General features: G+C 60.8%; 1 protein-coding gene across 1 annotated transcript in view; it reads right to left on the bottom strand.

Moving 5' to 3' along the window:
- FMN1 (formin 1) overlaps positions 1-12343 on the bottom strand; it is a 39495-nt gene that overhangs the window by 20321 nt on the left and 6831 nt on the right. Inside the window, exons 2-8 of the mRNA XM_039913864.1 lie at positions 11942-12093; positions 8934-9102; positions 8483-8712; positions 8071-8368; positions 7031-7950; positions 6099-6213; positions 4369-4430 (exon numbers count right to left, since the gene is read on the bottom strand). Coding sequence (XP_039769798.1) covers positions 4369-4430; positions 6099-6213; positions 7031-7950; positions 8071-8368; positions 8483-8712; positions 8934-9102; positions 11942-12093 — 1946 coding nt within the window. The remainder of the gene's footprint in view (positions 1-4368; positions 4431-6098; positions 6214-7030; positions 7951-8070; positions 8369-8482; positions 8713-8933; positions 9103-11941; positions 12094-12343) is intronic.

Raw genomic sequence — 12343 nt, 5'->3', positions numbered from 1 at the left:
GTTCCCACTGGTGCCTCCGCTGTACGGATCGAATAAGTGATGGATCGCTCATCCCGGAACCGCCCCGCGCTCCACAGCAGGGGTGCCCTGCTCACGGCCGCCCGTTGGGATGAGGAGCCCAGCAGATGCCAGCCTGCAGGGAGTCCTGTGGAGTCTAGACAGGTGGCCTGGGGCCGGTTAGCAAGGGTTTGGAGGCAGCTGGTCACAGGGCCAAGAACTACAGGGCACATGGGCACATGTGCCCACCCACATATACACATGCAAGCATGCACACGTGCCTCAGAGCACACATATGAGCGGTCACATGCACACACACACACACACACACACACTTACACATGCGCACACTCAAGGGCACACCCATGCGCACTGGCCTCTGGGACTCCGGGCTCCGCCGGGCAGCCCTTCCCTTCTTTCCGCGGCCAAACCTGGGAGAAGCCCCTTCCCGTGGGAGTAAGGGTCCCCAGCAGGGGGGGGGGGGGCTTCTCTTCTTGCTGTGGTTGACTTGTTGACAAGGAGGAAAAGAAAAAGCAGCACCAGGCACTTCAAACATTAAGTAAAACAACACGACAAAGACCTTTTCAGAAGCAGCGGGGTCTAGTAGGAAGAGATTGGACCTGGGAGTCAGAGGAGCTGAGTTCTAATCCCGGGTCCATTACTTACCTGCTGTGTGACCTTGAGAAAGGCACCTAACTTCATTGTGCCTCAGTCTCTTCAACTGTAAAATCGGGATTAAGAATCTATTCACCTAGCTACTTAGATTGTGAACTTCATGTGGGACAGGGACTGTGTTGCACCTGATGGTTTTGTATCTACAGTGTTCGGCACGTACTAAGTGCTTAGCGAATATTGTTATTATTATTATTATTATATGTGCACAATGTGGCCGGGATAGTGGATCTCACATTGGCTTCTTCGACCACACTCCACTCATAGGTGAACTTCACTGTTAATGGTGTCTTCTTAGAATACAAAGCATCACTATAAAGTTGAGCTTTTTATTGAATTTGCCTGGTCATTTCTCGATCTGTCTGTCCCTCTCCCCACTTTTAAGAAGAAGTCCCTGACATGGGATGTGCAGATTGGTCTGATTCATTGTCTTGGGTCCTCTTCCCACTGTTCAGCCCAGTGTTTGGCCTCCTGACAGTTCTTTGTGGAAACAACTACTAACAACAGTAACAACGATGATGATGAAACTAGGCATGCTCATGCCACACACACATAACCTGACAAAAACACAGACACACACATCCGAATAGACACACACTCCGGCACTCTCAAGTACACAGAAATGCACGCATGGACACCTGCTCACACGTACACACATGCACGCACAGACACACTCACAGATACACTTGGCATGAGGAGAAATCTCCATCCGCATCAGGCTGGGTCACTTTGGTCCTTTCAAAAAGCACAAAGGAGTGGATTGAATGCTAGCTGACCGTTCAGGAGGACGGGAGAGGGTCCCGCTTAGATGGCTGGCTTGGACGGAACCTGGGCCTTACTCAAGTCTCCCAGTTGGGTGATTACCATGAATAATGGTAATGGGAAAGCTGGAGGGCATGGGGGAAAAGTAGGGTCTGGCCAACTTCTCCCTTCTTTTACAGGTTCCTTGTTCCCTTATATAAATGTCACCGGCTCACCTGCCCACTGGCACCTCACTCCTACCCACCCCAGTCTGCCCTGTTGACCTGTCCTCGGTCATGTTGGGTGGAATCGCCCCACGCCGTGGGCTTCCCCAACCTCACCAGAAACCAGCTCTTTTCACACTTCCTTCCCCAACTGTGCCCCGCGTCTGTCCCCCTACCACCCTAGGCTCTTGTCACAGCCTCTCCAAAGCCTGACTGATTGACTGACTAGAGGCCCTCTCTCCCAGAGCCTCCCTCGCAATCATCCCTTGAGGATGCCTGGCGCTGCCCGCCCATGATCTCACCATCTTTCTGGAGACCCCGGGAGGTAAATGGGGCCACTTAGTCCCCTGTGCCCAAAGGCAGCTCTCCGGCTCCTACGCTTCCCCTCTGGGCCGCGGGGTACAGAGGTGAAGATGTAAGGGGGGGGCTGAAAGGATTTTGCCACTGACCCCCGTCTCTCAGGCCAGGAATACTTTTGGTTTTAGTCCCCTCCCGCCTGCCCTTATCCAGGAAAATTCCCGTTAGGCCTGGAGCCCGGGACTGAGGCCACCCAATATGCTTGATTTCGCCCAGGGTAAATGGGTCCTATTGCCACTTGATTCTATTTATTGACACTGTTCTTGTCTGTCTGTCTCCCCCGATTAAACTGTAAGCCCCTCAGAGGGCAGAGACTGTCTCTATCTGTAACCGATTTGTACATTCCAAGCGCTTAGTACAGTGCTCTGCACACAGTAAGCGCTCAATAAATACTACTGAATGAAGGTCCGGGCAGGCTCGGCAGAAAGGGGTCGTGCTGCCCCCTAGTGGTCGAAATCGGAGGGGCCACAGAGCGAGCGCACTGTGAGGCCTTAGTCTCGGAGGGGCGGGGGGCTGGCGGGGGAGGGGGTCAACCCTGCCCCGGGGAGAGGGAGCGGAAGGGTACAGAGCGTTTTCTTCCCCAGAAATCGCAGTTCTGTGCAGCAACCAGGTCTGATGACCCTCTGGACCAGACTGGGGGGAGCTGGATCTGGGACCCCCAGAGCTCCGGGGAAGACAATTTACATCCCCTTCCCCTCTCACAGACCCCTGGAGTTGACCCTGGCACTGACCCATCCAGCGACTCCAATGCCACCGCCTTCCTCCCACAGGCACAAGCGCAGAGCCCGGCAGCCTCGGCCCAGCGCCGTCCGGATTCCGTGCCTGGGTTCCGCAGCTTCCTCTTGCTATAACCTGTTCTCACCCTCCTCCTAATTTCACTGAGGCCCCGCCTGACATCGTTCAGGCTCGGTGGATCAGCTAGGTTGGGTTAACACGCCTCCTGCCGTCAGTTTCCGGGGTCAGGGCCGGGCCCGGTCCGACGGCCACGAGCTCGGTCCTGCAGACCCATTTTCTAGGTGAAGCAGCTGAGTCCAGGCGGGAGAAACCAGTCTGAGGCTTCTCAGCCCAAGTATCAGGAGCTGCTGTTCTAACCCCGGCTCTGCCCGCCAGCCTCTGCACACAACCTGTGATGGCCAAACCACACGCTGGGCCTGGGTCCTCGTGGTCCTCCCTGTAACCCGACCCGCGATGACTCGAACCATACACTGGAGCAATATCCTCGCCGTCCACCCCGCAGCCTGACCCACGACAGTCCGAACCACACACTGGGACTGGATCCTCCCTGTCCACTCCACAGCCCAACCCGTGATGGTCCAAATCACACACTGGGCCCGGATCCTCACGGTTCACTCCACAGCCTGACCCACGACAGTCCAAACTACACGCTGGGGCAGGGTTCTCACCCATATGGTGAGAAGATTTTTCCATAGTGGGAAACCCCTTCCTCCAGCCACTCAGACCCCACCCGATACCAGCCAATCCTGTCTGCCTACAGGGGACATCCTGTCTCTAAGTTTTCAAAAAAGACAATAACTGTTGGGATAGGAATCAGGAAGAAGGTGACCCCAAGGCAGAGAGATCTAGCCAAGGCAGATGCAGCAAGACAGCATGGAGAGGCCCTTTACTGTGTCCAAACTCAGGTGCCAGGCCACAGATCCTGACACTCATCTGCCCGTGAGCAGCAGACACAACCCCAGAAAAAGTCAGATGGTAGGACTTAATGTTATAGCCCCCTCCCTGGGGTCAACTGTCTGGTGAGGAAAGAAACCTCCCTGCCCCCACTCCCACCGGTCACTCTGGCCCTGCTCCTCTCCTTGTGGGGATTGTCCAGCTGGACTTGGCTCTGAGGTTGGGGGTAGGGCGAGCCCTGGCTAGAGGCAGGCTGAAACTTCTCGGGCAGAGGGAAGACCTCCAGGCACAGGTCTCAGCCCCTCGTTTTTTCCCGGTTCCTGTTCCAACCCCTAGGGAAGCAGCGTGGCTCAATGGAAAGAGCCTGGGCTTTGGAGTCAGAGGTCATGGGTTCGACTCCCGGCTCTGCCACTCGTCAGCTGTGTGACTATGAGCAAGTCACTTAACTTCTCTGTGCCTCAGTGACCTCATCTGTAAAATAGGGATTAACTGTGAGCCTCACGTGGGACAACCTGGTTACCCTGTATCTACCCCAGCGCTTAGAACAGTGCTCTGCACACTGTAAGCGCTTAACAAATACCAACATTATTATTATGTCCCTAGAAAGTTTGGGGACAAGCTTTCAATCCATGATGTCCGTTCACCTGGGGTCTTCAGGACCCACTCCCACTGAAGGAGCTGTGTGGGGGCTATGACTCCCCGCTTCCCCTGACATACACACACACCCCCAGGGTCCTGAGATCCCTACCTGCAGGTCTTCAATCTCGTCCTTGTGCTCTCTCTTCAAGTGCAGGACAGCGGCCTGGTATTCTGAGGAGCAAGAGAGAAATCAGTTCCCAACAATGGCATACCCTAGGATCGTCTGCTCATCTCCCTGCCCTTCCCTCAGTGCCCAGCATAGTGTATGTGTGTGTGTGCATTCACTTGTGTTTGTGTTTGTGTGTGTGTGTGTGTGTGGAGCCCGGGCTTGGGAGCCAGAGGTCATGGGTTCGAATCCTGACTCCGCCACTTGTCAGCTGTGTGACTGCGGGTGTCACTTCACTTCTTTGTGCCTCAGTTACCTCATCTGTAAAATGGGGATGAAGACTGTGAGCCCCACGTGGGACAACCTGATTACCCTGTAACTACCCCAGCGCTTAGGACAGTGCTCTGCACATAGTAAGCACTTAACAAATACCAACATTATCATTATTATTATTATTATGTTTGTGTGTCTGAGTCTGTAGTGTACAGGAGGAGTCAGGCAGTGTTTTCGATAGGCGGCCAGAGGCAGGGCATAGAGAGTAGAGTGTTGAGCTCCGGGGAGATTGTGACAACAGGGACCCAAGAATTTGTCCTCATCCTTTCTCAGAGTATCTCCTCGTAACACATGGGGGAACTGAGGCTACAGCCAGGATATCCTCCCAACTTTAATGGCCCCAACGTCCCCTGGAGTGGGCAGAGCCAGCATAACTCAAGAGTCTCTGCCAGTACTGTTGGATGGGGCCTAGAGAGAAGCAGCAGGGCGAAACAGATAAGGGTTGGGGACTGGGAGTCAGAAGACCTGAGTTCTAATTCCAGTTCTGCCACTCTCCTGCTCTGTAACCTTGGACCAGTCACTTAACTATCGTGTGCCTCATTTTTCTCAATTATAGAATGGAGATTCCATACCTGTTTTCCCTGCTACTTAGACTGTGAGACTCATGTGGAACAGGAACTGTGTCCGACCTGAATAACTTGTATCTACCCCAGCGCTTAGAAAGTGTTTGACGCACAGTAAGGGCTTAAATACAGAGACGAGCGGTGGCTCACTGGGCGTGGGGCCTTCCTGCAGCCCAGGCCTAGTCCTGGCCAGAGGAGGGAGGTGGCTGGGGGTAGGAAGGGGAGGAGAGGGAAGGGCAACATAGGCCGCTGCTGGAGTAGACCCTCGGCAGCGACCGGTGCCCCCAAGAGACCAACTTGGAATATCTAGAGTGACCCCCGGCTTTACGAGCCGGCCCCGGGAAACTCCCAGATCCCTCTCAGGGAAGGTGGGGGTCGCGCTCTCGGCTCAGAAAGGCTGGCAGCCTCCGGGCCTGTGGTCTGGGCCCTGGTAGGCTCCGGGTGGGGCCCGGACCGGCTGAAATCCCGACCCCCTTCCTCCGCACCCACACCCCTTCTGGTGCCAAAAGCCGCCGTCGGCGGATCGGGTGGCCGCTGCGGATAATCGATGCCCTAAATCTGCTCCCATCGCCGAGCAGAGAAAGGAGAACGGGGCAAGCCGACATCGACACCCAGCTATCCACGGGCCACTCCGGCCGGACCTCCGCCTCGCCCAGGGAGGAGCTGCTCCTCCCCTCACCCCCCGCCCAGCCCACAGGCCCGAGAGCTCCGACTCCCCTTCTGGGGAGCGGCCGGGGAGACCCTTCACAACCGCCGCGATCTCCTCCTGGAGAGCTCTCGGACGCCGGGCTCCGGGCTCCGGGCTCCGGGGGTGGTGGGCAGGGACGGCCGCGTTACCTGCTTCCGTGTACTTCAACCCCACCTTCTCGTCTTCGTCTTTCGCCTTCGGGGGCGGCCAAACGGCCTGCAGCCGGCCGGGGGTCCGATCGTCCTGCTCGGAGGGGCTCTGCTCCTGCCGGGGGGGGGACGAGGGGGTTCGGGATGGGGTGCGGGAACGATTCCCAAACCGCACAACTCCGGCGGCAGCCCCGCGGCCCCCGGCTCCCGTCTGGTAGCAGAAGGGAGACCCTCTCTCCTTTGGCCGCCAGGCCGGCCCATCGCAGCGGAGGGGGCGCGGGAGAGGGGCGCAGGAGGGCGGGAAATGGGGGGTGTCAGTGGCTTTTTGCGGAACTGTAAGTGGACCCACCCCCGAACCCACAGAGCGGTTCGGCCGCACCGTCCGCTCAGCACCTAGCCCTGTCCTCGCCTCACCTCAAAGCCATTCGGGAACTCACCCACTCCGACCCAACCCAGGCCGAGGGGCCGGAGGGTCCTTGGGGCTGCCAAGCCCGCGGAGGGGACAGGTCCAGCGCGGGCCGGCCGAGCCTCAGCCCCGCGGGGGGGGGGGGGGAGGGTACTGTCCATTTCTGGCTGTCCCGGCCTGCTCGCCAAACCCTACGGCCGCCTTAGTGGCTGCTTCCGGAACGAAGAAAGCAGGCCAGAGAGGGGCAGGACCGACCCTGACATTAAGCACGGTTGGGCCCGAACTCGAGATCCGGGTCCCGTCACCCTAACGGAGGACTTGATATTGCCTGTGATCCAAACTATTATCTCTGCATCCCCCCTCCCGCCTCCGCCCGTCCTCGCCGCTGTCCCTCCCCGGGCCGTGAGCCCTCGGAGCCGCTCCTTCCCGTCCCAGGACCTTCGCCCGCCCCCCGGCCAGTGCAAGGTGGCTGGCGGGGAGGGGGAGAGGGGGGGGTCTCTGAACTCGCGCCCCTCAGGGCACATACGCTCTTGGGGTCGGTCAGGGAGTCCCCCGGCCTGGTCCTCTCGAAGACGGCGCGCAGCGATTCCTTCTCGTGCCGCATCTTGAGCTTGATGGCCTCCAGCTCGGCCGCGTCGGCGGTGGCGCCCCTGCGCGGGGGCCGCGTGAACAGGGCCTTGAAGGCCTCCAGCGCCGTCTCCGAGGGCTTGGGACTGGCCACTCTCCGGTCGCCCGGGTCCGGGAAGCTGCCCGCATCCTCACCCTCGGCCGCTCCGGCCGCCGCCGCCTCCTGCTCCGGCCCGTCCCGCGGCTCCTGCTTCGCCTCGGCCTTGTGCACGTCGAGGCTCAACAGGTGGCTCAGCTGCTCCAAGAAGGTGGGAGCCCTGAGGTCGAGAGGGGCCTCCCCAGCCTTCCGGGGCAGGGTCGCTTCGGGGGGCGCTCTGGGGCTCTGGCCCGGCGGCGAGCGCGGGGCCCAGGCCAGGGGGGCGGTCTCCAGGGCAGGGGCGGCCGGGACCCCCTTTCTGAGCACCCGCAGGCCGCTGAAGAAGGCTGGCAGTTGAAAGGGCTTGTCGCCGGCGGGGGGCTCGGGGGGCTCTTCGGCGTCCGGGTGGTCTCTGCTCCTGTTTTCTTCCTCCTTCTCCTCTTCTTCGGTCCCTTTGGGCGACTGTGGGTCTTCCTGAGCCGGGACGGCTTCGTTACGGTGGGACTCCGGGCGCCGTGGACTCCCCTCGCTGAGAGGCTGACGGGTGGGCTGCAGGGGAGGAGGCGTCGAGGGGACAGCAGGGCTCGTCTCCTCCTCGGCTTTCCCACCGGGGACTGCCCTTCTTCCCAGAACCGCCGGAAGCACGGTCCGCACCGCACACCGATCCGCGTAGTCCGGCGCGGGGCTGGAGGGATGGAGTCCCTCCTCCTCCTCCTCCTCCTCCTCCCGCTCTTCCTTCTTCTCTTCCTCCGCCTCCTCTGCCCTCTCCCTCTCTTCCTTCTCCCTCTCCTCCTCCTCTTCTTTTCCCTCTTCCTCTTCCTTTTTCTCCTCCTCCTTCTTCTCTTCCCGGCCGCCGCCCTCACCGTCCTCGGAGGAGGAGTCGCCGGTGGGGTGGACCAGAATCTCACCGTCCAGAACAGCCTCCTCCCCGCTTGTCCTCGGGGCCGGGGCTCGGGGAGGCTGGGGGGTCGCGGGCTCCCCTTTCCCGGCCCGACCGTCTCCGCTGCCCTGCTCGGTCCCCGGGCTGGCTAGACTCTCGTCGTGGGGCTCGGGGAGCGGGTCCGGCGCTGGCTCCAGGGTCCGAAACGTCTTCAACACCGCGGGGGCGGCGGCGGGGGCTTGGCCCAACAGAGACTTCAGGGCGAACTTACTGAGGATGGACTGAGCCAGTTGGAGGCCGGGCTCGGGGGCCTCCCCTGCCTCCGCGCCGGGACCCCCGCCCTCCATGTCCGCGCTGCGGGGGGGGGGGGGGCCCTGGATCTCCTCTGGGGGTACCCCGCGGGGGAGGCGGGGAGCAGAGTCGGGGGTCCTGGCTTCCGCTGCCTTCTCGGCGACCCCTGGAAACGCCTCGTCAAGGTTCCCGGCCCGGAGGAGACGGGGGGCGAGGCCGGGCTCCGCGCAGTCCAGAGGTTTGTCCCCTGCTACTTCCGGGTCCGCCGGGGCCGGACCGAAGCTCCCGGCGGCGGCTCCGACCCGGTTCTGCCGCCCGGAGAGACCCCCGCTCTCTGCGCGGACCCCGGGGGGGTTTCGCCGGTCCTGCCGGCTGGGAGCAGGCCGCGACCCCGGGAACCCGCGGGCGGCGCAGGGAGGCTCGGGTCCCCGGGCCGGGCCCTCCTCCGGCCCCCTCCCCCCGGCCCCGCCCGGCCCCGCCCCCGGCGGCGGCGGGCTGGACCCGAACCCAGAACCGCCGATGGCAGGCCGAGGGGGCCGGGCCGCGCGCGGGGGCCTCTGCAGGCCGAAGCCGCCTCCGCTCCCGCCGGCCCGCGCAGGTCTGGTGTGGAATGCAGGTTCCAGCCGCCGGGGCCCGGCAGGGGAAACAGACCCGACCGGTTTCGGGTTACGGCCGCCTGGCTCCGGCTGGGCCTGCGTGCCGCCACCAGACCCGGGGCCCCGGACTGCACGGCTCAGGGCCGTTTACCCCAGAAGAGGGGGGCCGGGACGGACCCTAGCGGGAAGGGGGCCGAGCCCGGGACCCCGCCCGACTTTCCAGTTGACGAGCTGTGTCCGAGGGGCGGGAAAAGTGTGGCGGGGGAGGGGATATGGGGGGGAGGAGGGGTTGCCGGGCGGCAGACCCTACCTTCCCGTCCTCTGCCACCCACAGAGGATGGCGGGAGAGAGGCGTGTGAGTGTGTGTGTGTGCGCGCCTGAGTTTGGGGGGGAGGTCGGGGGGCCGTGTTCCCTCCAGAAGAGCATCCGATCCTGGGATCAAATGGCCCGCTGCCCTGCTTCCTGGAAAGGTCCCTAGACCTTTCCGAGACCCTCCCACTGCCCTGCCTCCCCCACTCATCAGGGGTGGGCATTCTCTCGTGTGGACGGCGAGAGGGCTGCGGCCCCAGCTCGGTTCGCAGACTGATCGGGCCTGGCTGGTTGGCCCGCAGATTCCGATGGCTCATATAGACAGCCCGAGACGGGCCCGTGACCTCGACAGCCTCTCCCACCCGCGGCGGCAGCCGGGGTCACCTCTAATCCATCCCCCACCCCAACCCAAGCCCCCAGCCGCTGTAACCCATTTCGTCTTGAGGTTTCACCACCTGTCTCCCCAGACCCAAGGTGGCCTAGCTCGGCTCCTCAGTCGCCTCTGGCCAGCCCACCGCCCACGGCCTTCTTCGACCCTGAAAATGTCTTCCCACAGTCTAGCCGAAATCCTTCCGGCTGCAATCTCGGCCAATCCCCCTCGTGTCCGGGCCTCAAGTCTTTAAATCTTTCGCACGGGGAAGAGAATAGAATTCAACACCCCCCTCCAATTTTGGCTCTCGTTTCCGTGAAATGGGTCAGCAGCCTCGTCCTAGCTGGGCCCCCAGCCCACCTCGAGGAACCCGCTCTATTTTCCCACCGGCCCCACCTGGGCCTCGGCTCCGATGCGGCGGCCGAATTACAGACGCCCAAGAGACGCCTGTCACAGCCTCCTCCGCCCGCGGGCTGGAGTCAGGGCCCCACCCCCAACCCGCTCCCCGCCCACGCCCCTGGATGGGGGTGGGAGGCGGTCAGAGGAGCCTTGGTCAACAGGAGGGGACAGGGAAGTCCCCACTCAGATGGCCCAAACGGCCTGGGCCCCGCTCCCGGCCTCCGCTGCGCAGAACGGGGCTCACGGCTCCTTCCCCCCGGCGCCACGTGGAAGGGGCCAGGAACCAGAGAGGCGGGGCAGGCTCCGAGTCCGGTAGCCTGGTGTCTTTCAGGCCCCGGATGAAATTGTGAATACTAATTGCGGATGGTGGTTGGGGCGGGGCCGGTGAGTGGGAGGAGCCAGGGCGCGGGATGCCAGGACCGGCGGAGGGGCGTTTTGGGATCGGGAAAAGGGAACAGGGGAACGCGGCGAGACCTCCGGGCATTGCCCCCACCTTCAGATGGGAAGAGGGGGAGACGGTCTCTGCCCTACCGGCTTCAGTATCCATACCCGTGCCCACAGAACCCAGGAACCCACCATCCCCACAACAGGACAACAGGTGGAAAGGTATCCTTGTGTTTGTACCTCTGGGTCTCTGTATATGGGTTTCTATATGACAGCATCTGGTGTGTGTGTGTCCCCCTACCCGTGTCCCTGTGTGTCTTTCTGCATGTCTCTGTCTCCGTTTATCTCCTCCTTTTCACGTCCTCCTCTTCCTCCTTCTGTATCTCTTTTTTCCCCCCCTACTGTATTTGTTGAGTGCTTACTGTGTACCGGGTATTGAACTAAACGCTGGGGTGGATAAAAGATTTTCAAGTTGGACACGGTTCCCGTCCCACTTAGGGTTCACACTCTTAACAGATTCACACCCATTTTACAGATAAGGTAACTGAGGCATGAAAAGTAAAGCGACTTTCCAAAGGTCACCCAGCAGACAAGTGGCAGAGAGAGGATTAGAACGCAGGTCCTTCTGACTCCTGGGCCCGTGCTCTAGCCAGCAGCCCATCTGGCTTCCCCCACCAATCACGGCCACGTGGCTCAGCCAACTTCTAGAGCCTGTTTCCATATATTAGAAATGGGAGTGGCAGAGTGGCCTGTCCCGTGCCAACCTAGAGACTCTTAGAGATAAACTGTGAGCTTCTCTCTCCATCCCCTTCTCTGCCTGCTGCCTCTGAATTATAATGCTCACTGTGATATTTTGTTAAGCACATACTTCGTGCCAAGCAATGTACTGAGTGCTGGGGTAAGTAAAAGATACTCGAGTTGGGCATTATCCCTGTTCCACAAAGGGCTCACAGTCTAAGGGGGATGGAGGAGGATATAATCTCGGTTTTTCAATTGAGGAAACCGAGGTAGGGAGAATTAAATGACTTGCCGGACCCTTGCCACACAGCAGGCAAGGGGCAGAGCCAGGGTTAGAAACCAGGTCCTCCGACTCCCTGGCTTGAGCTCTGTTCCACTAGGCCAAACTATTCACGATCCCTGCCCTCAAGGAGGTTCCAACCTGGTGTATGCGGAGCACTGTACTGAGCACCTGGGACAATATAATGGAGAAGGGGAGACACAGCTTCTGTTCAGCAGAGCTTAAAAAACAACGAGACCCGCTCTCAGGACTTATGAATAGATGTAAAGTCATTGGCTTATTTTGATCACTCTTTTTGTAAAATTTTTGGTCTCTGTTCCCCATTGGAGTATAAATTTATCGTGGGCATTGTATATGTCTAGGGCTTCTGTTGGACTTCCTCAAGCGATCAGCACGATGCCCTGCATCCAGTAGGCGTTCAGCAAATACCTTGACCACCCCTATGGACACCGAGACCCTTGAGTGCCCACCGCCTAAGGCTACTCACCCAGAGGTCCAGGTGCAAGTCACTGGGGTTCAGCTTCTCTGGCTCCTCTTGACCCCCGGGAGGCTGGGAAGGGCCTGGCCTAGGGCCTGCGACCTGTCCGTGCCCGTCCTGGCTGGAGGCGTGGGTCGGACCGGACTTCTGCGGGGAGGGGCCTGCGGGATTCCGGCAGAAAGGAGGAGATGATCAGAGCTCCCTCGTGGCCCGGTGCGGTTCCCGGCTCCGCTCCCTTCGGAGCTCTCGTCGCCCGTCAGAGGGCAGCAGAAGACCGCGTCGCCTCCCGGACCTGGCCCTCGGCCAAACGGCTGGTACTTCGTAGTCCCGAGGCTCATTTCAGAGACTGCTGACCCTACCGCTGGCCTCGGGCCTCGGGGAGCTCAGCTAGGACCCTCCGGACCCCCGTGG

The sequence above is a fragment of the Ornithorhynchus anatinus genome, chromosome 13 (genome assembly GCF_004115215.2).
Source record: "Ornithorhynchus anatinus isolate Pmale09 chromosome 13, mOrnAna1.pri.v4, whole genome shotgun sequence".
Lineage (NCBI taxonomy): Eukaryota > Metazoa > Chordata > Mammalia > Monotremata > Ornithorhynchidae > Ornithorhynchus > Ornithorhynchus anatinus.
This window is presented reverse-complemented; position numbering and strand designations above follow the sequence as displayed.